Source organism: Lentinus tigrinus (assembly GCF_003813185.1).
Source record: "Lentinus tigrinus ALCF2SS1-7 unplaced genomic scaffold L226scaffold_8, whole genome shotgun sequence".
NCBI lineage: Eukaryota > Fungi > Basidiomycota > Agaricomycetes > Polyporales > Polyporaceae > Lentinus > Lentinus tigrinus.
The window spans coordinates 460266-483593 of NW_027137917.1; the positions used below are offsets into that span (position 1 = coordinate 460266).

Below are 23328 nucleotides of genomic sequence, written 5' to 3' on the forward strand. Positions count from 1 at the left end.
GAGACGCCCATGAGGTCAGCCCGCCGGTCAGCCGCATTCTAGCAGACCCAAATGAGTTTCTTGCATCCAAGCTTGCACCTCCACAACCACCCTCGTCCGCCACATCCTAAACCCTGCTCGCGATGGCATCACAACCTAGCATACAGGACACGCTACAGGTACGCTGGCTAGGCTTGGGGTCAAGCGATGTTGCTAAGCCGGCACATCTTCCAGGCGGAGTTTTCTCCACCCCTCGACACTTCCCTCATTGCTGCCATAGTCGCAGACTACGTCTCTGGAAACGATGCGCAGAATGACATGGAGCTTATTCAGCTGCGCGAGGTTTTGAGCAATCTTGCCGCGGAAGCAGAGAAGGAACTCGTCGATGCGGACGAACAGTCGGTCGCTGCCTTTTCCCAACTCCGCATCTCCCCTGCCTCCTTTGCGGATGACACCTCCAGTTCATACGATTTCTCGGTCACGGACAATTCGGGTTACGCATCTACTAGCTCAGCCACCTCTGATTCTTCGGGTCAGCCGCCCACCAGTTCTGCGCTTGGTTTCCTCCGCGCGGCCTTCCCCCACGTCCCGGTCGACAAGCTTCAGAACACCCTTGCTACCCATGGCGAGAACGTCGATGTCCTTGACATGGAGGTGCTTGTGGAGGAGATCCTCACTAGTGAGTACGTGCGGGAGCTCGAAGAACGCGGCCTGAACGAGTCGGAGTCGATGGAGATGGGTTACGAGGCCCCATGGGAGATGGTCGAGAAGAAGAAGAAGGGGGTATCCAAGCCGAAGAAGCAGAAAGGCACCACTATAAGACTCGTTGATGTCCGACAGCAACACCACACCCGTCCTGCGGCTGCAGGTTCCCGTCCTTTGCCGCCGGATCCGTGGACCCAGCTAGCTTCGGTGGCTTCTCATATGGCCACCCTCATTCCATCGCACCCCCCTTCCTTCTTTCAATCAGTGTTCCACTCCCCGCAATACCCCACCCCTGCTCATGCTCTGCGGGCCGCACTGAACCAGATCGCACGCAAGGGCTCGCGTTCGACAGAGGAGCTTTCGGAAGAGGAGGGGCCACTGCTGTTCAGCATGTTCGAGGTTCTCACGACCTCCACGATGTATGCGGATCTCAATGTCGAAGAGCGCGACCAACTCTTGGAGGATGCGCTCTTCGCCCTGCGTGCCACGGGTGGAAACCCGAACACCGCGCTGGACGTCGTGTACCTTCTTGTCGAACTCGACGCCGACTTTTCCTCGAAGGAGTACGCCTGGGGTGTTTACCACCAGCAAGCACCCCAGCCCAAGGCCACTGCGAAATTGCCGTCTGGTCCTCCACCTACCCCCCCGCCTCCTAATATATCTCGTCACACTCACATGATATCCAGTCCAACGAAGGAGAAACCATCTGTCACTCCCAACGCGTGGCAGACCGTACCTGTCAAACCCAGTGTAGAGGGTCCTCATCCCTTGTCTGGTGTTATACGGGCATACAACAGCCAAGTACCCACTACCCAGAAAGTCAAGGGTAGCGGCAACGGGCTGGGCAAGGGCGGTAAGGGTGACGTTGGGGAGCTTCCTGCATCGTTCAAGTCCCATCGCACGCGCACGTGGGAGCTTCTGGAACAAAGGAGAGCTGCGTTACGGGAGGCTGGGAAGGCGTGGCAGAGAGGCCACTCGAAGAACCATGGAGGCGAGATTGCCTTCTATTTTGCAGAGAGGGTGAGCTGTCATCTTCACTATGAACCCTGTATCTGCGACTAACAAACAGACATCCAGGCGCGCGAGCTGCAAACAGAGGCCCAGAAGCAGCAACTTGACTCTGCTCGAGAAATGGTCATGCGTACCCGGTTCGTCTCCGCGTCCCCCCTCCCGTGCCCACCTGACATCTGACCTGCGTATAGTATAACCACTCCCAACGTTGAGTCGATTGATCTGCACGGTACCATGGTCAAGGAAGCTGTCGCGATCACCCGTGAATTTGTTGCCGAGAACTGGAAGGGTACGTTTTCATACGTTAACTTCCTTAATACCTGAATCTAATGCTGTCGTGCCTCAGGCAAACCTCTGAGGATTATCACCGGCCGTGGCAAGCATTCCGCGAACGGCATCAGCGTGTTGGGTCCCGCAGTGAAGAATGCCCTTGCAGCAGACGGGTGGCGCGTCGACACCTTCGACGGCGGCGTCACTGTTAGAGGATTGGCCCGATAGAGATATCGCGTTGAGTGCGTGGCTCTCCAGCGATTCGCGCCACCAAGCCCTCTGCTCATGCATTCGGACAGGATTTTCTTGTGTCATTAGACTCCGATTTGTCGATACCAGTGTAGCCATCCATACGTAAGGTGTATCAGTAGATCTCTGCTCATGTTAAGTACTGTAGGTTTGTTTTAGTGCCTATTTCCGCCATGTGTAGCTTGTGACGTCCCGATGTGCATGAAACATGGTGACTCGTTCCTGTTCATTCTACAATCTCGCCTCACACTTGATCACAGGATGATACGCCGCCTGTCGGGCTTTGCTGCGACAACCCTCAGCCGTCGACGTTCCGTGGACCGTGGGGGCGTTTAGCCGGCTCCGGAAGTCCGGTAAGTCCATAGGCGCCCCCCTGATTTGCTGCATTTTCTGTCCTCGATCACGCAAAAGCCCCCCACACGGACGACGGCGACCCGTGGGCAGCTGACAAAATTGCCTGGAGTCTCGCCAAGAAGCAGACTGGTACCCCGCTTTAAAACGTAATGTCATAACAGAATACAGGCTCAGCTCCCTTGACTCGTTGTTCTCAGCCTCTGCTCTCGATACGGCCATCTGGACTCGCAAAGGTCTACAGCCACACTCCTTGGAAGTGGGCATACTATTCAGACATGCCGGCTAATCATGCAGCCGAGAATGCCCTCGGAACTATGGGTATGTAGTCCATGCTTGTAGTATCCTGGAACTGACATTGCGCTGCGAAATATAGGTACTATTTGCTGGACAGTCCAGCTACTCCCTCAGCTGTGGCACACATGGCGCACCAAATCCACCGAGGGTTTGTCAGAATGGCTGATGTACGCCTCCTTCCCGATGGTCGTGTGACGTCTTATTCTCAAGCGCTCACTCGCACTCTGCAATTCGACTCTGAACTGGCTGTGTACAGGTTGACGTGGGGCATCGCAGGGACGTTTCTTGGGACGTACTCTGTTGTCCAGAACCTCAATATACCCTTGATCTTGCAGCCGCAGCTGTTCGGGGTGCTGTGTCTCATCTCATGGGTTCAGGTTCGTAGTCATCATGACGCTTCTTGCGCGTCACCGGTCCCGTCGCTGACTCGTTCCTACGTGCTTCTCATCAGTGTCAACATTACGGGCGGAAGCGTTCGAGAGCAGTCGCCATTACGATGCTGCTGGTCGCCGTGGCGCTGTTTGCGGGCTTCGAGGTCGGGATGATATTCGCGATCACGGCGAGTCGCCTTGTCCCGGTTCTTCTTCCGATCGTCAGCTTACGTGCCTGTACGTATCTAGCCGGCCTACAACGCTGGTAACATGGCGCCAGTGCAGTTCTTTGGGATCTTCAGCACTATCCTTATAGCGGGAGCGCTATTGTGAGTGTCGGCAATATCTTGGCGTCCTTTGAGCTAACGCCCGGCTGCATTAGACCACAATATTACGAGATCTATAAGCGCAAGGAGGTCATTGGTATCTCCTTGTTGTTCATGACCGTTGACCTTCTCGGCGGTGTTTTCAATGATCTATCCCTCGCGTTCAAGGAGGAGTTCGATGTCGTTGCGGGCGTGACTTACTCCCTCGTAGTGGTAGGTGCACTCATCGCAATATACACATCATTTGTGTTTTTATGATTCCCGTTTGATAGGTGATGGACGGAATCGTCATCCTCTGCGCCCTCATCCTCAACCCCCTTGCCAGGCGCCGGAGGAAACGCCAAGCGGCTGCAGCGAGCAGTGCAGAGTCCGAAGCACAGACAATAGGCAACAATGATGAACCCGCAGAGCCCTCTGCGGTGCCAGAGGTGCCAGAACAACTCGAAGAAAAGAAGAACAATGTAGATGTAGAGCAGGGTCCCGCATGAGCATCAGCCACTTCACGATCTCGCATTATCTAGACTTGTCACTCACGTTTACCGCGGATGCAACAGTGCAACAATCGTTTCGATTTTCCCTCGCCTGTGCCTGCTTCTGAAATATTCGCAGGACTTTTGACAATGACAATCACCCCGTGAGTGTCCACTATCATATGGTGGGTCTGTGCGACGGTGCTTCGCTCGACGCGCCGCCGTTGACGTTGCGACAATCGCTGCACGTTCCAGCATGACAACGCGAGCGTTCGGCTGGCTTGTGTCCACTGATCATCGCCTCCGAATCACCATGGGCCCTTGCCACAACACATGGAAGGCAATATAAACAGTGTCAATCCTGGCGCTTCGGTCCCCCATGAACCATCGCCAACTATCTACGGGGATTGTACAACGCAAAGGACCATGTATGTTGCATTGTTTCTTCTGCGCGTAAATGTTATCCTCATCCACTACATAGGGCAGCTCATCAGGCAGGGCCCTTCCCGCTGGATATCTGGAACCTAGTCTACGACCTCCTGCATGAACACAGCGACATCTTGTCGCTGATGCACACGTGTGGGGTACTATACGGGTTGGGCGTAAGGGCTCTCATCAGATTGCCCGTCCGCTTCGACTACGTCTCCGATTTGAGGTCGTTCTGCGATTTCGTCCTAGCCGACCTTGCGAAGAGACCCGGCTTGATTCGTCTCCTCGAAATTTGCATCAGCCTCCCGCGGCTGGACGACGGGGACCAGGGAGGCCCAGAGGAGGAGGAGGAGGAGGAGGAGGGGGAGGAGGAGGAGCTGCTCAGGGTATTCCCCGACCTCGCATTGGTGCTTTGTGGTGCTTCCAAGTTGGAACACCTTCGCATAGGATTTGCGGAGGAGCTCCTCCACCGTGCAGACATATCCGCGAACCGCGGCATCTGCCCCCCGCATTTACGCCTCACCACCGTTCTCTCATCTCTGCACTCCGTGGCAATTCTTGAGCTTGCATCGTATGGCCCACGCACTGCATCCCTCCTACAATCTATGACATCCCCCCTCCGAGGGGTTGAAATCAAGTTATACGACACTCGCCGCCACGCTAGTCCGGACTTCTACCCCGACTTCCCTCGGGCCCTCGATCGTTACAAGAATACCCTCACCTCCATCTCTGTCTGTGATGTACAGCTTGGCCATCCTCTAGCCCCTCCTAACGCGAATGCTACCCGGTTTCCCTTGGTCCAGCAACTGAGGCTCATGCACGTGATGTGGCCTTCGCTCGCGGTTCTTATCCATGCCTTCCCGAACCTGAAATTCTTGGATATCACGTCTCCCATCTCCATCCCCATCCCCGGAGGACAGCCTAACACCGCAGTGAGCGCAGTGCGAGAGTCCAACCGCAGAGTTCCTGCCGCCGTGTCATGGCCCTCGCTTCAGAGCCTTGCCGGAGACCTTGAGGCGTTGTTTGTTCTCGGCGTGACAGGCAGACGTAGGCTAGTTGAGATCGGGAACTTCGATGTTCATGAAGGCTTCGTCCGGATGTTCAACGCAGTCCTCTTGGATATGCTCCCTACGCATCTAATCCTGCACGTCGGTTACGGGGCCCGTAGTGCGCTCATGCAAGGTCGCAGGACCGACTTGATTACGCTCTTGCAGCATGTCCCGGCACCGCTGGAGATTACATACCTCCAACTGAATGTTTGCAGGCACGTCCTGCTAAGGGTCATCGGAATGTCGTGGCAAGAAGAGATCAACTTGGTACGTCGTCCAACCCAGACGCACTGGCGACTTCAATCGCTTACCAGTTTGAACCCGCAGGGATTGGTGCAGGAGGCGTTGCTCCCATTCCGCCGTCTCCGACATGTCCTGCTGTACGTGAGCCGGAGTGAGGACCCAACGAAGTTCGAATCGGAGCCGATGGTGAAGAGCTCTCAGCTCGGCAGGTTCGCTCTTAGCATCGCAATCGCACATCCAGAGCTGGAGTATCTATGCATAGGGGGCTATTTCACCAAGGGAGGAGTGTGGCTGGTGGCGCGCACACCCACCAGCACAACGGTCACGGAACAATTGGACGTTCCCGAGGACATTTGTGAACGGGTCGCGCGCGGGGTTTCCTCCATTATCGTTAGGCCGAAGTACACGCGTCCGGTTCGCTTCGTCGCCGACTTGGCGGGTACAGACGAGTTGGGTGTCGATGATGGAGGACTCCGGCACCTGAATCCTATGTCTTTACCTGCGAACTTGGCTTAAGCAGGTCTAGTAGCATGAAATGAACATAGTACTAGTAACAAGAGCATCTTGCCTCAGGGCTCCAGGTTTCTCTCGTCTGTCTTGTGTTCCGTAATGGATGCACGATACATAGATAGTGAAATAAGAGAAGGCCGATGTTCGTATAACGCGACCATCAAGCTGAGATATGTAGAAGTTAGAAGTCCAGACATATATTGCCAGACGGCCTCTCACCGCCGGAACTCAAGTCCGATATGCAAGGGGAGAGAAGGAAGAGTCTGGTGCTGTAGCGTCTACGTCAATATCCAATGTCGTTGCCAGTTCGTCGCTCGTCGCCGATGCGCTAATAGTGGTCCCCGCGTATTGTATGGTAGAAGATCTAAGCAACCTCATCCTCGTCGGACGCGTCCGCGTCCTAGGTATACAACTCCTGCCGCCGTCAACTATCCTCGCGTACTTCGTACACTTGCCATCCGTCCTTCGAGACTCCATACCTCGATCATGCCACGACCGACGTTCTCCGCATGTCCGCCTCTGGCCGCTGATGCGGCGGCGGGTGGCCCGCAACCATCGACGGCCGTCTCTGGGCCGGCCACGGTGCATCGGCCGTCTGCTGGACTCCGCTCAAAGGGGGCGAGTCTAATGATGGCGGCGGGGACGGGTACGAGTCAACTGGGGAGATGGCGTGCGTCGGCTTGGTGGCGCTGGGAGGAGTAATCTTGATTTGAAGGTTCGCATGAGGATGGGAGCGAGAGTATGAAGCCGGCATGGCGAAGTGTCCGGCGGAGTACGAGGAAGGTGGAGGGGCGTGGGGGTGTGGCACAGAGGGAACCGCAGGAGGGTGTTGGGATGCCGGATGGGGGATACGGCCATATGCCGAGGTGACTGCAACCTCAGCGGTGGTGGAGATGGGTTCAGGGGTGACGGCCCGCGTAGGTGTGTTCTCGCCGCTAGAAAGCTCGACTTTCGTCATCGGGAGCGCAAGGCCACGGGCAGCTTCCACTCGGCGCATTTTGTGTTCGCCCTTTTCGACGTCGCCCTTGGCGTTGTTGTACATATATAGACCACCAAAGGTCATTGCAATACCGAACGCCTGGATAGGGTGCACCGACTGCGCGAACCAGACGATCGCGATGCATATGACCGCGACGCGTTTGATGAGCGATGCAATGGAGTACGTGACTGGAGACGTCGACGCCAGAATGACGAACGCAATGATGTTCTGCGCGAAATGCACCGTGCCGTTGGCGATGAAGTAGTACGTGACCGAGTGCGGCGTAGCATGACCGTGCGTGGGATGCGCGACGTGGGCCGGGTCCGCGGCCAGGAATACGGGCAGGTCGTAGTATATCCATATAGGAATCATGAGCAGGAACGCCATGCTCGATGAGTAGAACAATAGGTTCAGCTTGTCCAGCTTGTGCGAAGATTGCGCGCCCGGTCCTGAAGGAACGATCTTCTTGAAGTATATGTTCTGGGTCACGAACACGATCGCAGAACCGAAGGCGCACAGCAGACCGATCGCGTTCGACGCGGACATGTCGAAGCTGCACGCCAACATGACACCGAATGTGAGCGGGAGAAGCGAGACGTAGGTCTTCGCTGAGTAGCTCACGCCGAAGAAGAGCGCGTAGGCGGCGACGGTAAACAGGGGTGAGAGCGCCTGGATCCAGTGTCAGATAGGGCCCAACAGCGATGCATATGATAGCACTGACCTTGATCGTATGGACAGTACTGACATGGATTCTAGATATGGCCATACTGGAGAAAATGTGACCCCCGACCTGGAACACGCCCATGGGGAGTGTGCTATGGATGATAGCCTTGTTCGGACGGCGCAGCTTCGAGAAGCGCACCATGGGGCTCATGAAGAGGAGGCAATAGGCCGCGACGAAGCCGAACTGGACGAAAGTGAGGGTGACGGGGTAGCGAAAGAGGGTCATGATAGACTTCCCCGTGTTCGAGGAGAGTGCAGAGGTGGTGTACCAGAGGCAGCACAAGAGCACGAAGCGCACCGTGGCTGCTGAAGGCATCGAGACCGAGGACTGGCCCTCGCCAGTGAGCCTGTAACCTCTCTGTTGCGACAACTCGCAGGAGGGGAGTCGGCGCATCACCGTGCGCCTGAACCCTCTCAACCGTTGCGCTACCTCTCCATCGCCCGACGGTTTCTCGTCCGCGTAGACGGGCAGCTCGCTCTTGACACCGAGTAGGCTGGCCAGCCAGTTTGTGCTACCCGAGCGACGAGGTTGGTCCGAGTCGAAGGAGGCCCATCCGCGACCGTTGCGATGTTGCTGAGGAACCCAAGCGGGGTCGACCATAGTGATGAGCAGACGAGAGTATTAGATGTCGAGTAGGGTCGTCTATATGCGCATGGAGATTAGAAGGCGGCCGATAACGAAGAGACAGCAGACGTCGGCCGGCGGACGAAGGCTTTGAGCTTGGAGGTGATCTGAGAGCCTGGAGGTCGCTCGCGGTGCCTGGGCAGTTTGTGTGGCCATCCACGCGAGCGCCCATCCCCGTGTTTGCCGATGTTTGTCCGGTCGTCACTGCCTGTTGTGCCGACCCCGAGCCCGAGGTTCGAGCCCCGGATCTCTCGTTTACAACATCAAGTCCGCCATAAGTACAGCATCGGGACCCGTCGAGAGCACGTCCAAGTCCAATATCGAGCAACAATGTATGCAATGACGATACCAACGTCCGCGTCAATAACCATCGCTCAACGTTCAACGATCATCTTCTTGTCCCACTAGCGCACTACGTCTCCGCGCCATCGCCGCCTTCTCTTCCAAACCGCTCGTGAAGAATGTGGTGACCTTGCGCTCAACGTCATCGCCAGGTCTATCCTTAGCGAAGCAGGTACTCCAGCCAATCGTCTTCAGCGACGGCAGCAGCTTCGCGAGCAGGGCGCTCGCGATATGCTCTCGTTCTCGTACCTTGGCGCCATGTTCCGCCACGCATATCGCGCAACGGTCAGGGCCGAAGGGAGGAGACGAGTACGAGCCCGTTCGGGGCGACGATATCACCACGGTGGCGCAACGGTCCAGGTGGCAGCTGAGCATGTCGGCGTCGGAGAGAAAGAGCCCAAGGAACAGGTGTTCGAGCTTCCGAAGGGGCTTCAAGGTCTTTCCAAAAACGCTCTGGAGATATTCTGGTAGGTTGTCAGTAGTAGCGCGACGGAGAACACTGCATACCGCAAGGCGCTCGGTTGAAGGGAAATGGTCCGGGATGGGCGAGTGGGTGATGCAGCTTGAGGACTCTTCGTAGCACAGCCAGCAACATCCCTCGTCCAGCCGGTCCGTGCATGAGAGTTCGAGTTTTGATAGCGACGGGAAGCGACCAGCAAGCAGCGAGAGAAGAGACACGTCGATTCGGGGCAGGCAGATGAGCTTCAAAGAGGACAGGTCGGCAGTAACATGTTTGAAGACCAGTGCGCAGCGACTCCTTTGCGTAGCGAGTCCATCGGCAGAGAAGTCTAGGGTCAGGTTTTGGAGAGAGGAGAAGCGAGATAAGGCATCCATCTTGTATTGGAAGAAGGGTGTTGACGAGTCGAGAGACCTGAATATATGCGCATACACGGACGTTCTAGTGAATATCCTTATTCGCCTGTTGAGCATGGACAGTTCGACTCACCGAACCCATGAGTATATTCCATCAATACGACACAACCTGACCCAATGTCTCGCCGAGCGGACCCGGAGTGTATCGTAGTACCGCCTGAAAGCGATCTTCCGGAATTGCCATGAGACTAGCGAGAAAGATGCAATGGCAGAGAAGGAAGCAGCGTCCCGTAGCAACAGAAGCGCGATACTATCCAGTAGTTCTGCAGGCAGAGCGCGCTGTCGATCACAGAGGTCAGTGAGGCTTTAATCAGCGCATATAGCCAGCTCTTCGACTCACTAGCACATAACCACGGGCGACGGTCTTCGCCATTCTCTCGGCACAACCGGGGGCCTTAGCGGTGGTAGCAGCGTAGAGAGCCACAGACTTGGGGAAAGGATGGTGAACGCCTGAGTGCAAACCTGCCTGTCGTACGCGTTCCCCCGACGCCGGCATCGAGATTCGACGCGTATGATGCTTCACGTGACCGCGTATGCCCAAACAGGACTGGAGAAAACGTTCGACTCGGAGGCTCTGTAGCCCATTCTGCGTACATATATTACATCCATTCACACTCAGACAGAGATCTCCCTGGGGGAAGGGTAGATATGATCAGCCCACGGATACACACTGCGCTGAGCGGCTGTACTCACGGAGACAAACTTCGGCTGAGCACAGCCTCGCTCCCAGCCCTGGACGATCTCAAGACTGGGAGTGCATGAGGCTCTTCAGCTTGTCAACCAGTTGGTCAACGAAATCTTTCCAACACTCGGTGAGAGGAATTTTCTGCTCCTCGCACACGATCTCCACATTGCCCTTGCGCCAGAACCCGTCGGGGCAGCAAACGAGCAGCTTCCCCGTGCTTGCGAAGAGCCCGAGCTCCATGAGCGTGATGGGCGACTTGGTATCGGGCGAGAAGTACATCGCGATTACGTCCGCGCGGCGCTGGCAATCGAGTTCCCACTTGACTTGGTATGCAAACTCGGGGTTTGACTTGCGCTGCTCCCAGGTCGAATCCCATCCGTCGCGACGCGGGTTCAGGATGGTGATCGGGAGGTCTCTGAGACGTTCCGTGAGTTTGTCCTGCCAAAGCTCGGCTTTGCCCATTTCGATGGAGCCCGCGAGGAAAACGGAGAGTCCTTCGAGGGGGTCGGGGACCTCCTGGGGTGGTTTGTACACCTTTGCCCCGGCACCTGCCCCGTGGGTGGACGAGGAAGTCATTATGAAATTGATGGTTGTGGTGTGGTCGGAGTTGGAGGTGGTTAGAAGTTACTGGGAAGGGATTGCTGGAAGGGAAGTGAGTATGCTGTCTCCTATGGTACTCGTAGCTCCTCTTACGTGCAATAGAAGCCAACAGCAATGGGCGTGGTGGTGGTACGTTGATGGTTCAGTGGTCGGTAGCGGAGAAGTGGGTGCCAGTAGTCTTGGCCCTGTCACTCTCGGCGGGTCCTTTGCTGTGCTTCCAGCAACGATGTCTCAGAGGGGGGAGGGGGAAGGGCGGTGGCCTGTGGGCAAGGTGGTTGATCAGACTAGCGTGTAATGATACCGTTACGGCAATCGAACATAGTGATATGTACAGCCCTTTGCAAAGTGAGTGTTTGCTTTGAACTCCGACGAAACGACGAGGATTATTCCCAAAATTCAATAAATTCCAGAGTTCACAAGAACGTACTCGAGTACATAGCATGATGGGATGATGTCAATGAGATACGGATTATCCATGCCATCACCAGCGGCACTGCGGCCACTGAGGTTGGTGGCCAACTGCTCACCTTGAATTCTGACTCTGACCCTGTGGCCGAAATTGCATGGCAATCCTCGTCTGTGATTGAAGGATATCAGGGCAGCACGTACTGTTCTCTGACCACAACTTCTTCAAGGACTTGCGCCCATCCTTGAGGCGACTTCAAGGAAGCCTAGGAGTATATACGAATGGCATGGCGGAATATACCTAAAGAAATGGTAGGTCGGGCATCGGTTGCGCCAGCACACCGGCTTCTACTAGCGATGGTAATGTAGTGATTCAACATGATATCACAATAATGAAGAACACCAATAACCCGGAAGATATAGTACAGTGCTTCAACAAGAATGGGACCGACTGAAGCCCTGAGCGCCTCAATTTCAAGGTGGGGGGAAAGTGGAAGTCTGCCCGACGACAATGATCGCTGTCATGGTGGAGAGCCAAGGGCGATTCATGGTTTGGTGAGCTCATGGATCACAGTTTGGACAAGATCGTCGAAGTCATGAACAATAGGTATATGCTGCTCCTCGCAGACAATCTCGACATTGCCCTTCCGATAGAACCCATCTGGACAGCATACCACGACCTTCTTCTCCTTCGCGGACAACCCAAACTCGAGCAGCGACACTACGGCCTCCGAGCCTGGTGCAAGGTAGACCACAACCACGTCCGCGCGCCGCAAGTTAGCCAGTTCCCACCGGGTCTGCGTAGCGAACCGCTCGTCGGATTTGCGTTCGACCCAACTGCTGTCCCAGTCGTCCCTCCACGGATCGAATATGGTGACAGGTAGGTGATTGAGGCGTCGGATCATCTCCAGATGCCATCGCTCGCCACCGCCTGGCTCGAGTGAGCCGGAGAGGAAGACGGAGCGACCCAGGATGGATGCGATAGGTTCTGGTGCACGGTAGATCCGAGCCCGCCCCTCTGAACGGTATGGGGATGTATAAGTCATCGTAGACGACATGGCAGCAGGGGGAGTACCGCAGGTGAGAGGTGGGCTTTCACGGGTCGCCAAAGTGTTCAGGGCGTTCAGCCGTGAGTCTGGCACTGGGCCACACTGGAGTTCGGCAAAGAGGTGGTGATGATCGATGATCAACGTTCTGTTTCGTGAGAAGGCGGTCCGCCGCGGTACCACACATGCATGGGATCATAATCTAACTTCGACATAGACAGGTATACGCACAGGGAAGTCTGCCCTAGGCAGACCGTGACAATTGACGGGCAGAGAGGACCGCACAATAACGCAGGGAAGAAAGCTCCAGACTTAATATGACGTCCGCACTTGCTTGAGGTTGTGCGAGTCAAGTGATCACGCTGAAGGGCTTACAGCGGGATATTCGACTCGGAGATCGGCGAGAAGGCTAGCAAGTTCGTAGCGTGTTCAACGTCACGGAACAATCTGCAGCGAAAGCACAGTCGGGTGAGTATGTGAATTGCGTTGCGAGTAGTACTGCTTCGCATGATGGTACAATGAGATGACGGGTTTGTTACATCGTAAAGAGAGTCGCTTGGAAGTCCGTGAATACAATCTTGTGGAGAATATGGTGGCTGGCTATGCACACTGTACGGAATGCACGTACAATCCTGTATTACGCACCCCTGTTGGGGACGTCAGTGGATCAGACGACGGGCCTTCATCAAATGATACTGACCTGCATGTCATGATATTCATAATCCCCTTGCAGCGAGGAAGGAGTATCGACGCTTGCGCGAAGCGTAGTCGCCTTCTTCCGAAGAGCTGCTGTTCCCTATCCGTGAAGGGGAGCCTGCAGACATTGGAAGGTCAAAGTAGGACACCGGAGAGTCTACCGAAGCCACAGCTGCGTCGTACACCCAGGCTGGGCTCCCAGCGTTCTCCTCGTCGGCGCTGCCATCAACCACCGACAGCTTCCTCCCAACGATGCGCTTCTTGACCGCACGAGCATCGCCCTCGTCGGTGGGCTCGAACTGCGGACTGTGTAGGCGATCATGCATCCACGACGACGATGGCGACGAAGGAGGAAACGAAGATGCCTCGGATGGGGATGTCGGAGAGAGCATGGACGCGAACGAGTCGCCCTCGAAACTGTACGAGTCGAACGAGAACGAGACCGACGACCGCCTACGACCCGTCAGCTCGGGCGACAAGGGCTGATAGCGCTCCTGGGAGGTGCGCACGACGTCGTCGACCATCCTGGCGAAGTCCTTGATGGAGTAGAGTTTGTGGATCATGAGTCGGAAGGTGAACTGGTATGCTTCCTCTTCTTCTGGGGTAGGCGAACCCCGATGTTTGTCGTCACCGCGGAGAAGGCTGACGGCGCGGTGCAAACCTTCTGCGGTTGGCTGGAATTTGAACGACTGCATAGAGTCGATGGAGCGTATGGACGCGTCGGGATCCTGATGGGATTCCTCGTCGACAAAGAGGTGGTTTGGGGCATTAAACGTCGTGGAAGGACGCGAGAGAGACCCGGGATAGATGTCAAGCTCTTTCGCGAGTCCGTCGTAATCGCCTGCTGCTAGGCGATCGAAGAAGTCGCGTAGCTCCGCGGTGTCTAGCGTCGACGGGGTGGTTGGGAATGGAATCGTCATGTCGGTCATCAATGATCTTTTGTACGGTGTATAGAAAGGGTATCGCTGTAGAACGCAGAGGGATGGAGCTGAAATATGGTAGGAATGAGCAACCGGGAAGGGTCGTGCTGCTGCTAGGTACTGGTGGTCGGGGGCGTATTTGTGGAAGGAGAAGGGTAAGGCGCTCAAGCGGCTTTATGGTCGAAAGCCACTCTGGTGGCCCCTCCATTGTGCGATTCAGGCTCCGTTGATCTTTCCACCACCTTGCGTCAGCGGGTCCTTGCGCTGTGTTACAATGATGCACCTTTGCTGCCTCCGTTCCTCCAACCACCTTCCATTTCCATTTCCATTTCCTTGTCAGGAGAGTTCAAAATACTCTTGCAACCTCAATCGGTCGCAGTTACCCTGCCCCCAGTGCCAATCGCATCGATCTCTGGGGACTCAAGATTGCACCGGCATGTCCATGGATTACCGGTGCGCCGCTTGCCTGCACGTCTCGATTCATATCATGTTATGCACCCCCGGCTGGGCAGATACTGGGACATACGCTTGATCATTCACATCAAAATCCCATGATTGGACTGACGCACCTCCATGACCTCCTCCCAATACCCTGTCAGCCATCACGTACACATTCTCGCGCTTTGAAATAGGGCGTGACACTCTCAGAAGTATGAGTTGGTACAACACACCGGGACGCAACCCGACCAGATTGTATTACCATGGGTAGGATGATTAGAGCTACAGAAGTTGCAAATATGCAGCATGACGGGAGCGATAGCATCGTCCAGAACACGACGCAGAGGAGATGTTGAGGTCATTGGGGATATGTCGGGAGGAGGCTATGCGCCGTCATGCCGAGGGTCATGACAATGGCGTCCGGTCCGTGGGGTTGACTCGGAAACTGGACTTGTCCTGCATGGAGTCTGTTCGCAGTACATAAATTGCATGAGTAAACGATCTCTCGTGTGGGCAAGGACTGAATCTACCGTTGTTGGATTTATATTCCATTACAGTCCCTGGAGGAAGGTTGAGGACTCTCCGGATAGTCTCCCTAGAGACAGCCAGACGTCAGTCATCATTCGCCCTTCCCTTCACCAGGGGCTAACACTTACTTAATCTTCTCCTTCGACTTGGAGTTAGAGTCATGGCGGTTCCAGAGCGAGATGATATCCTCGTTCTGTCTGACACTGATGGTGCACCCGCATACCTCAGGCCAGTCCCCCTGGGGCACGCCCTCCACGTTGGAGTCTGCAACGCTAGCATCCGCGGAGTCGACAACACCTTCGAATTGGTCTCCAATGACTGCGAGGATGAGGTCCTCCCACAAGCGATCGGCAACACCCTTGCGGAGGCGGATGATCCACTTGCCACCAGACAAGTTCAGAGGGTCTTCCCAGACAGGACGCCGCACCCCTGAATGGAAGAGCAGGTAGTCGGTGGTAGGGAGCAGGGAAGATGGCGGATGGACGTGCGTCCAGAGAGACCAGAAGGACTCGACCTGAAGAACAAGGGTTAGTCGGGATTCAGATTTGCCGGAAACGCGACTCACGGAGCTGAATGCAGATATCTTCTTTATGCCCTCTTCATAGTTGGTGATTTTGTTCCCTGGAGCGCGCTGCTGGCGAAACCAGAACACCCAGCTATAAGTGGGAAGGCAAGCGCAGGACAAGCCGTAAGAAGTCGGTGACAGGTGCAGACGGTAGCATACGAACATACGTATTTCGGAGTGGGTGCACCGAAGCGGTGCCGTTAGAGGTGCCGTTACCGGTCGCCTTGTCTTTCCCCTGCACCTTCTCGTCCCCGGCCGTCGTCGAGACAAAGGTCGAGAAGTGTTTGGATGAGGGGATGCGCGGGCGGGCGGCAGCACTCGGAGGAGTGGCGGTCGCCGCGCTCTGTGTTGTCGTCGTCGTTGTCGTTGTCTGTGAACTCGTGTTGTTGGAGTTGGCTAGGAAGCGGGACTGGGAGTGGTTCGAGAAATAGGCCATGGGCGAGTGTGCTCAGGGAATCAAAGACGACCGCACGGGCGATTAATGCAAGACTTTGTCGTCGAGTTCACGGAAGACGGAGGTGGGCTACAATGGCGAATTATAAGCGAGACGTCTGTGCGCAGTATGAGGTCGCTGTGGTTGGGAGTACGAGAGGCTAGGGCGGAGGTGCAGGAACAGGAAGCGTGAGATGGGCGTCGTTGGTCACAGTCTGCAGCAAATCTCGCGCGCCGCGGCGGCAAAGGCAATCAGCGCGGCCCGCAGCGACGGTTGAGCTTGACCAGAAACCTCTTCCTCGACATCCTCCCTCCTCGCCTCTCGCTTCGCCCGCTGCCCCCTCTCCTTTGTGTTCGTCGAGCTCGTCTCTTTCATGTCCGCATAAACCGCCCTGTAATTTCCGTTGTCCTGATGAAACTCACACTTCGTCCGGAGTGGAGGCTCCGGCCGCTCTCCTCCTTCCTCGGCTTCCTCGACATTAAGACTGGCGTCACCATCGCCTTCTTGTTCGCGGTGAGTCGTCTCGAGTGTGGGTTGTTGAAGTGCCTCAAGAACTGACACTCGCGGCGACTCAGCTCCTCAACAAGGTCGCTGGAGTGTATGGCCTTGTAGCTGTACTGACTGGTGCTGGAGGGTCGCTCGCGCAACTGAGCCTGTATATCTACTCAGTCCTCGGTCTCATTGCTCTAGCTTGGGGATTGAAGGCAATTCTAAACGTATGTGATCCATATGCCTTCCTTCGCAGTGAACAGCTAACACTGCGTGCAGGAGGACCCCAAGCAAACGCTTTACTTTGCTCATATATTCTTCGCCGACCACATCCTCTCCACTGCCTGGCTCGTGTTCTTCGCGGTAGTATGGTGGGTCTACACCCCTCATGATGGCCGTGTTCAGGCCAACTCCGCGGCGCAGAAGGAGGTCATGGAAAGTGGTGCCGGTCGCAACATGACGGACGAGGAGCGTGCAGTGGCTGCAATGACTATCTGGAATGCAGAGAAGGGTGTCGCCACATCTATGATAGTCCTCGGATGGGTAGCAAAGGTGCGTACTACGTGGATCGCCCTGCAATTGATCCTAACATGATTGTGACCAATCTCCTACAGATCTACTTCGCAGCCCTGCTGTACTCCTACGCGATTCACCTGCGCAAGGGCTCGTACCGTTCTCTTCCCTACTCTCGGTCGTACACTCCGAACGGCACCGCTTACGGGACCTCGGCGCTTCCTGATGGTGACGATGATGATGTCGAAGAGTTTTACCGCCTGCCCGTCCGCGCGCCGACCTCGCAAACACAACCTCCGACGAATGGCAACGCTCGTGGCGGACACACACCCACTTCTTCGCATTCCAGCTTCACCGACTTCGTCAGCGCTCCGGGTCGGTCACGACGGGGCAAGCCAGGCAAGTCGAACCTGAGCATCAGCGTCAGTGCCAACGGTGGCGCAGGCGCAGACGGGGCCGAGGTCCTCTTCGATGAGGATATGTCCGACAGTGCGGGTGCTGGTGGAAGTAGGGATGGACGGCCGGAGGATCGGGTGCCGTTGATGGGTGCCTCGAAGCCGTCTTCTTCGCACAGCAGGAGAGCAAGCAGGAGCAGAGACTAGGGCGGTTGATGGGGTGGATCCTCGTCCGAGTCCGCCGATGTACTAGCTCTCCTTTGTGGGTGCGGGTCCTTGGCTTCGGCGGCGGTTCGTGTGGCGGTTGCGATCCTGTCTTGACGACCGATGCAGTACAAAGGCATGCTCGCGGAGTCTCATCTACCTAAAGTACAAGTCTACACTGAACATAATGTTACATAGATACCTCTCTTCTGCGTTGCGACAGTCCTCTTCGGCCTTTGCGTTGGATGAAAGGGCATGTGGATGATGACACGGACACTGGATACCCGAGCTCGAGTCAGGCTGAGCACCCACAATAGTAGCCTTTTGCGATATTTGGACAACATCTCGGTTGTTGTTGTACGTGGGTGGCTGAGCGGTATGGGCGCATCCACATCATACGGCCGGTTCTTGTTGAGGCAAGTTGCCAGGTGTTACTGCAGCCCATGAGGACGTTCTGGGCAAGAGAACTGCTGATGCATGTGCAGGTGTATGAGGATGTGGCAAGGACCCAGCTGCGGCGGCGAAGAGGAAGAGGTGGGCTTGGGCTGTAGCGAGTACCGCAGGCGAGGGTTGTGCGTAGGCGCCTCGCGTTGCCCGGGGCGGAAGAGCCAAGTTGAGCTTTTCTTGAGCGGCAATCGCCACAACGTGTCCTGCAATGTTCAGCTCTCTCGCAGCGCAACTTCCTACCGCCAGCTGTCCGTATAAATGGTCTTGTTTCAGCCTGGCTCCCTCGTCTGAACTTCTTCCCTTGAGCCCCCACCGATCTCAGCGTTGACCCTGCTTCGTGCATCTGAACGCGCCAGCCGAGCCCAGTGACCAGCAAGTGCCACCATCGTGCCCATCTTGCTTCATGCACGCCGATGGACTGCCCTATTCTAGTATGGATGCTCTTCACAAACCGCGAGATGACCCCGGAAGTGAGCCACACCCGATCATTCTCTCCGACGCGCGTACAAAGCTCACCTCCGTGCTTGTCGCGCCTCGCAGGAGTACTCGAAGTGTTACACAGTGTTGCGCGAATGCGTGCCCCATGCCCCAGTGCGCAACGCTCCCAATGAGCCGGAAACTATGCGTGAGTACTTGCTCCTCGTACCTGTGCACTGCAAGACCATCGCCATCGTCTCGGAGCACGCCCTCTTCCGCCCATACTACCATTGTTCTCTATTGCTGTGTCACACGCAGTAGTACTACAATCACCTCGTTCAGGTGCTTGGAGGCGTCGTTTATGTGTTGATGTCACGAAGAGCGCAATAGCCGTCGCGTCGACAGTTATGCGATGCCTGTGTCTTGGAGAAGCCCCATAATCCTCATAGCTATCACTGCGAGGCCATATCAACGGAATCCAATGTGCAATTATCCTTTCTGTTAGCTATCGTACAACGTGTTGAAGCAACTCGTTGAGGGTAAACTTCGGCGAAGCACCCGAGCCTGACTCTCACGCGCTGCCCCTCTTTTTCTTTCCAAATCTGTCCATAATTCCTATTGCTTTCCTTGTAACGCGTTGCTAATCATGCCTTATACAGGACAAATGATCGCGTTCCTTCTTCCGCTTCTCATGATGCGGCATCGACGAGTACCCCGTTCAAGATGGCGAGACAACATCACCGCTGTCGGGAAGCATTGGATCGAACAGGCGAGTGTATTTCCGGCATGCCGCAACACGCTCAGGAACCCATTGCAGACCATTGTTCTTGTATTTCTTCCTTTTGCAGATACACAACGTAGAGAATGACAACCCAGTCGCTGCCGCAAGCAGAGCGCGGTCAATGATCGGCTATCACACCTCGTATGACCACAACCTCGTCGGAATGGCCATGACGCAAGGTAGAAAGGAGGACGTTGTCAACATCGGCGTTGGAATCAAGGAAATTGTCTCTCCACCGGGAATGAGTGCCAACGATTTCGCGATTTCCCTTTATCATAAGGTGAGTGGCGTTCTCCTTGGGATGTACTGATCTAACGCAGTGCTATAAGCAGTTGACGCCATTAGAGCAAAGTTTCATCGCGCCCGATCTTGGTGAAGAAGTCGTCATGCGCCGCCTCTGTGTCCTGCTGGCGCTCAAGCAAGCCTACATCAAGGCCATCGGCCAACCAATGGGTTTCGATTGGTCCCGCCTCGAATTCAACATACCGCAGAAAACCGCGAGCGGAGATGGTCGCCCGTTGCACGGGTGGGAGTTCCGCGTGTGGTCGTCCGAGCTCGGCTTCCCTATTCCGCAGACTGAAAGTCACACCCGACAGACGTACCAGTGCGCGGTGGCATTCTTCCGGCGTACGCGCGACACGCGCTTTGTATGGCAGACGGAGGCGAAGGATCTGGAGTCGTGGGTCCAGTTCATCACCCTTGATCAGCTCTTGAACGTCGCCGACAAGCTTGTGGAGTAACCGCGACGAAGACGTCCCCGATCTGCTGTGGCGAGTCTTTGCTGTTGTTGTGCCGGTCTCACAGTGTTTCTCGTGATTCCCTTGAATCCTCGGCGTTCGTACGACACCATGGGCTAGGCCGATCTCTCTTTCCTACATATTTACCCATCTTCTTCTTTAGATGTTCTGTTCTGAATCATCTGCTCCGTTGTATCGAATCGTCCGCTGCTCCATGTCTCCAAATGCTGTTCCATAATGCGCACGCTTGTAATGTATTCCATTGCTCTCGTCCTCCAGTTATTCCACCTTCTACCGAACGTCGTTTTCCTCCACCGTTATCGTTCTCTCTACTCCACATCCTTTGAAGGTGTGCATTTCCCATCCTACAACTGCGCCGCTCCGCTGTGCTTCCCGATCCGAAGAACCCCACTGTACGATATTGTCCACGTTCTCAGCCTTGTAGTCCGAAGCCTGTCCTTGTTTGCTACCCGATCAATGAACAGTTTGCTGGGCAAATGCCAAAGGACCTCGGTTGCTACTCACCGGCCGTGAGAAGCGCCAAAGTGGGGAGTGGTTTGTGCGTATGGTCAAGGATGCGCGCGTCGCACCGAGTCGCACCACTTCGACCCCTCCATAATATTTCATTGGTGTACAGAATGCCGTCAAACTGAGCCCATCTTCTTAGGTACGCGCTCGGAAGTGCATGGACGAGTCCAGCAGGTGACTTGCGTTCATCACCAGCGCACATCGATCATGAGCAGTGCTTTACATACTGAGGACAAACGTCGATGCAACGGACAACATCAGCCGCGATGGTTCATGGCTACGAACAACAGTTGCATAGACAAGGACACATCGCGCCGGAGGCAATAGGGTCCCTCCAGACAGTCTCTGCGGCCCGTCACGGTCTTGTGGTTCTTGGTGAGCCCGAAAGCGGGAGGCGTTACACTGGCCAGGCTGTGACCGATCATAGATTGCGTCATGTGATCTAGGCCCCGCAATACTGGGGTCCAAGGAAAGGGAGACTTGACGTACGCTGTGATTCGCAGAGGATTCTCGATGTACTCCCCACTCGAACTTAAGCCCACCGCGGCTGACCTTCTTGCTTTCCTACCACCACCATCCCCCACGCTGTCCTCACCCCTCACCTGTCGCGAACTCTTCCGGCGTGCACAGACGCATCCACCATCCAGGTATGTCTCCTCTCCCTCATCGATCGCGAGATGCTCATGGACACATTCCTATCACGCCCCGCAGTGCCTGCACTTACTCAGGATGAGCGCCCTCTCCACCCCGGACCTTAGCCCAACGCTCAGCCCCAATACGCGCGCGCGTAGGCTCTCCGCCCGCCGAGGGTCTGTTGCAGCCGTCGACCCGTGGGGCGCTTACAACGACGTGAACATGAACCCATCCCGGTCACTCTCGAGCCGCCTCACGATCGTGCGTGTCCCGCAAACCGACGTAGAAGAGTCCCAGAGACGGCACAGACGGCACGGTAGCAACGCTTCTATAAACTCCACGTCTTCGGGAAAGGGCGAGGGAGGGCCGGGCGGAAGGCTGAGCTTCGCCTTCAGTTCCTTCTCCGGCGGACAAGGCGGAGGGCCCGGGGGTCGTCCAGCGAGTCCTAGCTCCCCGCGTATGCGCCCTTCTTCTCCCAGTAACTCGCGCTTCCCTTCTTCGCTGCCGTCCCAGAGCAAGCTCTCACCGGAGCAAATCGTGGACATCGCACGTTCTTCGGTGAATCCCCGCTCTCCTCTCCACTCGCCCAATGGCCCCCTCGCAGGTGCTTCCTCACCCATTCCGGCCCCTGTCTCCTTCACCCCATTACCAGACTCTATCTATCTCCCATTCATCGAACGGCCCGCGGAAGTTGCTGCGCTCATTCAGTCACAGCCGAATGCACGCCTTTTCGCGCTTCTCCAGCAGACGTTCCCACCTGATGCCCGTGCGCTCATGGGCTCTGGGTACGAGGCGTCGAAGGCATCCCCTGAACCCAAGGAGTGGACGTATGCCGACCTCGAATACTGGCTCACTCGGGTCGATCGGGACGTTGCTGACGATGAGCAATGGATCCGCAAGGCTCGGCGCTGCATCATGCACCACAGCGAGCTCATCTGGGAACGCGTCAAGGGCGCACTAGGCGTACCACCGGAGCTTGATGTGGAGGACGAAGGCTTGGAGCTTCCTCAAGAAGGCTCTGAGGTTACTCTATCGACAGCAAACATCGATGCGAACGTGTTCGAGCCGGACTCCCCTGTCGTATCCACCCAGCCCGTGCCTGACGTTGAAGTCAGCGGCGAGGATATCACCATCGAGCCCGTCTTTGCAAATCAAACGCCGCCTCTATCCGCATCGAAGGACCCACTATCTTCGTCCTTAGGGGATCTTCGCGAAGAGGACGAGAACGAGAACGAGGATGAGGAGAAGGACGAGCAGGACGAGCAGGAGGTCCACGGCCTGCGCATCATGAATTCGCCAAGCGCACCGACCTACGTCACCGAGCACATATTCGCTATGTCTCCGATGTCCAGCGGGCTTGACAGTCCCGTCGTTCAGCCCAAGTTCGCCGCTCCCGGTTCTGACGACAAGGACACACCATATGATGTGCTCCGGGAGCGCGGTCCTGGCCATCCGTTATTTCCGAGCAACTTCGCACAGCTCAGCCTGTCGCCCACCCTACAGCCAAGGTAAGTCTTGCAGTTTTCCAAGCCTGATTTGCCGAGCTGATTCGATATGAACTCTAGCAAACGTGCGCAGAGCATGTCATACCCGCCGCGACCTGCCTACCTGAGCCCGCACGCCATCCGTGGCGGCATGCATCGAGCCCCGTCAATTGACGCGGGCGCGGGCAGGGCAGCCAATATGGCTCGGCCGGAGTGGGCGCGCAACTGGGATCCTAGCAAGCACGAGTATGCAGTAACAACTGGGAGCACGGGCAGCTTTGAGTGATTGGACCGCTCTGGCGAATAGCTAGCTGCTGACCAGAAAATAATGAGACGGTACGAGGATGCGAAAGTCGAACATCATAAACGGTTTACTGTACGAGTATTTGTGCTCTTGATATCGCTCTGCGTTTGCTTTGCCTGGCTCTTTTGATACCTTCTAGCGTATGGAATGCATGTTGTATGTACATAGTCAGGATCAAACCGTCGCTCGCCATCCATGCCACTTGCACGATGGCGTACCTTTATCGGACGCAAGGTCGTCGTATAAGCGCTCGCAACAGCATTCGGTGAGTCAGCGCT

General features: G+C 56.0%; 13 protein-coding genes across 13 annotated transcripts; 7 read left to right on the top strand and 6 right to left on the bottom strand.

Moving 5' to 3' along the window:
- Positions 1-122: 122 nt before the first annotated feature.
- L226DRAFT_460143 (uncharacterized protein) lies at positions 123-2193 on the top strand (the record flags this gene model as incomplete). The annotated part of the gene is made up of 5 exons (XM_067675570.1): positions 123-158; positions 214-1704; positions 1762-1832; positions 1887-1984; positions 2042-2193. The coding sequence occupies 5 exons, from the start codon at positions 123-125 to the stop codon at positions 2191-2193; spliced, it is 1848 nt and encodes a 615-aa protein (XP_067536955.1).
- Positions 2194-2473: 280 nt separating this feature from the next.
- On the top strand, positions 2474-4142 carry L226DRAFT_552116 (uncharacterized protein). The gene is made up of 7 exons (XM_067682857.1): positions 2474-2886; positions 2942-3029; positions 3119-3239; positions 3314-3421; positions 3483-3562; positions 3616-3772; positions 3832-4142. Exons 1-7 carry the CDS (start codon positions 2844-2846, stop codon positions 4045-4047), a joined length of 813 nt encoding a protein of 270 aa, XP_067536956.1. The 5' UTR covers positions 2474-2843; the 3' UTR covers positions 4048-4142.
- A 28-nt stretch (positions 4143-4170) lies between these two features.
- Positions 4171-6299, top strand: L226DRAFT_375078 (uncharacterized protein). The gene is made up of 5 exons (XM_067674343.1): positions 4171-4214; positions 4285-4457; positions 4511-5774; positions 5835-5959; positions 6013-6299. The coding sequence occupies exons 2-5, from the start codon at positions 4363-4365 to the stop codon at positions 6107-6109; spliced, it is 1581 nt and encodes a 526-aa protein (XP_067536957.1). The 5' UTR covers positions 4171-4214; positions 4285-4362; the 3' UTR covers positions 6110-6299.
- Positions 6300-6744: 445 nt separating this feature from the next.
- On the bottom strand, positions 6745-8563 carry L226DRAFT_460851 (TPT-domain-containing protein; the record flags this gene model as incomplete). The annotated part of the gene is made up of 2 exons (XM_067675615.1): positions 6745-7908; positions 7961-8563. The coding sequence occupies 2 exons, from the start codon at positions 8561-8563 to the stop codon at positions 6745-6747; spliced, it is 1767 nt and encodes a 588-aa protein (XP_067536958.1).
- A 306-nt stretch (positions 8564-8869) lies between these two features.
- Positions 8870-10175, bottom strand: L226DRAFT_611778 (uncharacterized protein; the record flags this gene model as incomplete). The annotated part of the gene is made up of 3 exons (XM_067686312.1): positions 8870-9800; positions 9876-10081; positions 10143-10175. 3 exons carry the CDS (start codon positions 10173-10175, stop codon positions 8969-8971), a joined length of 1071 nt encoding a protein of 356 aa, XP_067536959.1. The 3' UTR covers positions 8870-8968.
- Positions 10176-10181: 6 nt separating this feature from the next.
- On the bottom strand, positions 10182-11376 carry L226DRAFT_533500 (uncharacterized protein). Its single transcript, XM_067680467.1, has 3 exons — positions 11181-11376; positions 10496-11128; positions 10182-10433 (listed from the first exon to the last, which is right to left on the bottom strand). The coding sequence occupies exon 2, from the start codon at positions 11061-11063 to the stop codon at positions 10545-10547; it is 519 nt and encodes a 172-aa protein (XP_067536960.1). The 5' UTR covers positions 11064-11128; positions 11181-11376; the 3' UTR covers positions 10182-10433; positions 10496-10544.
- A 407-nt stretch (positions 11377-11783) lies between these two features.
- L226DRAFT_611779 (uncharacterized protein) lies at positions 11784-12675 on the bottom strand. The gene has a single exon (XM_067686313.1). It carries the CDS (start codon positions 12548-12550, stop codon positions 12038-12040), a length of 513 nt encoding a protein of 170 aa, XP_067536961.1. The 5' UTR covers positions 12551-12675; the 3' UTR covers positions 11784-12037.
- A 312-nt stretch (positions 12676-12987) lies between these two features.
- L226DRAFT_375129 (uncharacterized protein) lies at positions 12988-14295 on the bottom strand. The gene is made up of 2 exons (XM_067674344.1): positions 13239-14295; positions 12988-13185 (listed from the first exon to the last, which is right to left on the bottom strand). Exon 1 carries the CDS (start codon positions 14161-14163, stop codon positions 13255-13257), a length of 909 nt encoding a protein of 302 aa, XP_067536962.1. The 5' UTR covers positions 14164-14295; the 3' UTR covers positions 12988-13185; positions 13239-13254.
- A 702-nt stretch (positions 14296-14997) lies between these two features.
- On the bottom strand, positions 14998-16121 carry L226DRAFT_544825 (eukaryotic translation initiation factor 4E class II; the record flags this gene model as incomplete). Its single annotated transcript, XM_067682302.1, has 5 exons — positions 14998-15059; positions 15123-15187; positions 15249-15634; positions 15686-15776; positions 15853-16121. 5 exons carry the CDS (start codon positions 16119-16121, stop codon positions 14998-15000), a joined length of 873 nt encoding a protein of 290 aa, XP_067536963.1.
- A 276-nt stretch (positions 16122-16397) lies between these two features.
- On the top strand, positions 16398-18058 carry L226DRAFT_533502 (DUF1753-domain-containing protein). Its single transcript, XM_067680468.1, has 4 exons — positions 16398-16631; positions 16694-16834; positions 16887-17159; positions 17222-18058. Exons 1-4 carry the CDS (start codon positions 16530-16532, stop codon positions 17720-17722), a joined length of 1017 nt encoding a protein of 338 aa, XP_067536964.1. The 5' UTR covers positions 16398-16529; the 3' UTR covers positions 17723-18058.
- A 521-nt stretch (positions 18059-18579) lies between these two features.
- On the top strand, positions 18580-20104 carry L226DRAFT_544827 (uncharacterized protein; the record flags this gene model as incomplete). The annotated part of the gene is made up of 5 exons (XM_067682303.1): positions 18580-18636; positions 18707-18791; positions 19243-19352; positions 19432-19644; positions 19697-20104. The coding sequence occupies 5 exons, from the start codon at positions 18580-18582 to the stop codon at positions 20102-20104; spliced, it is 873 nt and encodes a 290-aa protein (XP_067536965.1).
- A 117-nt stretch (positions 20105-20221) lies between these two features.
- L226DRAFT_375184 (uncharacterized protein) lies at positions 20222-20736 on the top strand. The gene has a single exon (XM_067674345.1). The coding sequence runs from the start codon at positions 20339-20341 to the stop codon at positions 20633-20635; it is 297 nt and encodes a 98-aa protein (XP_067536966.1). The 5' UTR covers positions 20222-20338; the 3' UTR covers positions 20636-20736.
- A 532-nt stretch (positions 20737-21268) lies between these two features.
- L226DRAFT_505744 (uncharacterized protein) lies at positions 21269-23259 on the top strand. The gene is made up of 3 exons (XM_067678048.1): positions 21269-21276; positions 21341-22770; positions 22828-23259. The coding sequence occupies exons 2-3, from the start codon at positions 21359-21361 to the stop codon at positions 23030-23032; spliced, it is 1617 nt and encodes a 538-aa protein (XP_067536967.1). The 5' UTR covers positions 21269-21276; positions 21341-21358; the 3' UTR covers positions 23033-23259.
- The last annotated feature ends 69 nt before the right edge of the window (positions 23260-23328 follow it).

Bases quoted from the DNA above. Each gene is read 5' to 3' on its own strand.
- L226DRAFT_375184 (XM_067674345.1), top strand. From the start codon at position 20,339: ATGCGCACGCTTGTAATGTATTCCATTGCTCTCGTCCTCCAGTTATTC.
- L226DRAFT_552116 (XM_067682857.1), top strand. From the start codon at position 2,844: ATGCCGGCTAATCATGCAGCCGAGAATGCCCTCGGAACTATGG. The intron at 3,030-3,118 runs GTACGCCTCCTT...GGCTGTGTACAG, and splicing joins GGTTTGTCAGAATGGCTGAT to GTTGACGTGGGGCATCGCAG. The intron at 3,563-3,615 runs GTGAGTGTCGGC...CGGCTGCATTAG, and splicing joins CTTATAGCGGGAGCGCTATT to ACCACAATATTACGAGATCT.
- L226DRAFT_505744 (XM_067678048.1), top strand. From the start codon at position 21,359: ATGAGCGCCCTCTCCACCCCGGACCTTAGCCCAACGCTCAGCCCCAAT. The intron at 22,771-22,827 runs GTAAGTCTTGCA...TATGAACTCTAG, and splicing joins TCGCCCACCCTACAGCCAAG to CAAACGTGCGCAGAGCATGT.
- L226DRAFT_533502 (XM_067680468.1), top strand. From the start codon at position 16,530: ATGAAACTCACACTTCGTCCGGAGTGGAGGCTCCGGCCGCTCTCCTCC. The intron at 16,632-16,693 runs GTGAGTCGTCTC...GCGGCGACTCAG, and splicing joins CCATCGCCTTCTTGTTCGCG to CTCCTCAACAAGGTCGCTGG. The intron at 17,160-17,221 runs GTGCGTACTACG...AATCTCCTACAG, and splicing joins TCCTCGGATGGGTAGCAAAG to ATCTACTTCGCAGCCCTGCT.
- L226DRAFT_611779 (XM_067686313.1), bottom strand. From the start codon at position 12,550: ATGTCGTCTACGATGACTTATACATCCCCATACCGTTCAGAGGGGCGG.
- L226DRAFT_375129 (XM_067674344.1), bottom strand. From the start codon at position 14,163: ATGACCGACATGACGATTCCATTCCCAACCACCCCGTCGACGCTAGAC.
- L226DRAFT_533500 (XM_067680467.1), bottom strand. From the start codon at position 11,063: ATGACTTCCTCGTCCACCCACGGGGCAGGTGCCGGGGCAAAGGTGTAC.
- L226DRAFT_375078 (XM_067674343.1), top strand. From the start codon at position 4,363: ATGGAAGGCAATATAAACAGTGTCAATCCTGGCGCTTCGGTCCCCCAT. The intron at 4,458-4,510 runs GTATGTTGCATT...TCCACTACATAG, and splicing joins TGTACAACGCAAAGGACCAT to GGCAGCTCATCAGGCAGGGC. The intron at 5,960-6,012 runs GTTCGCTCTTAG...ATCTATGCATAG, and splicing joins AAGAGCTCTCAGCTCGGCAG to GGGGCTATTTCACCAAGGGA.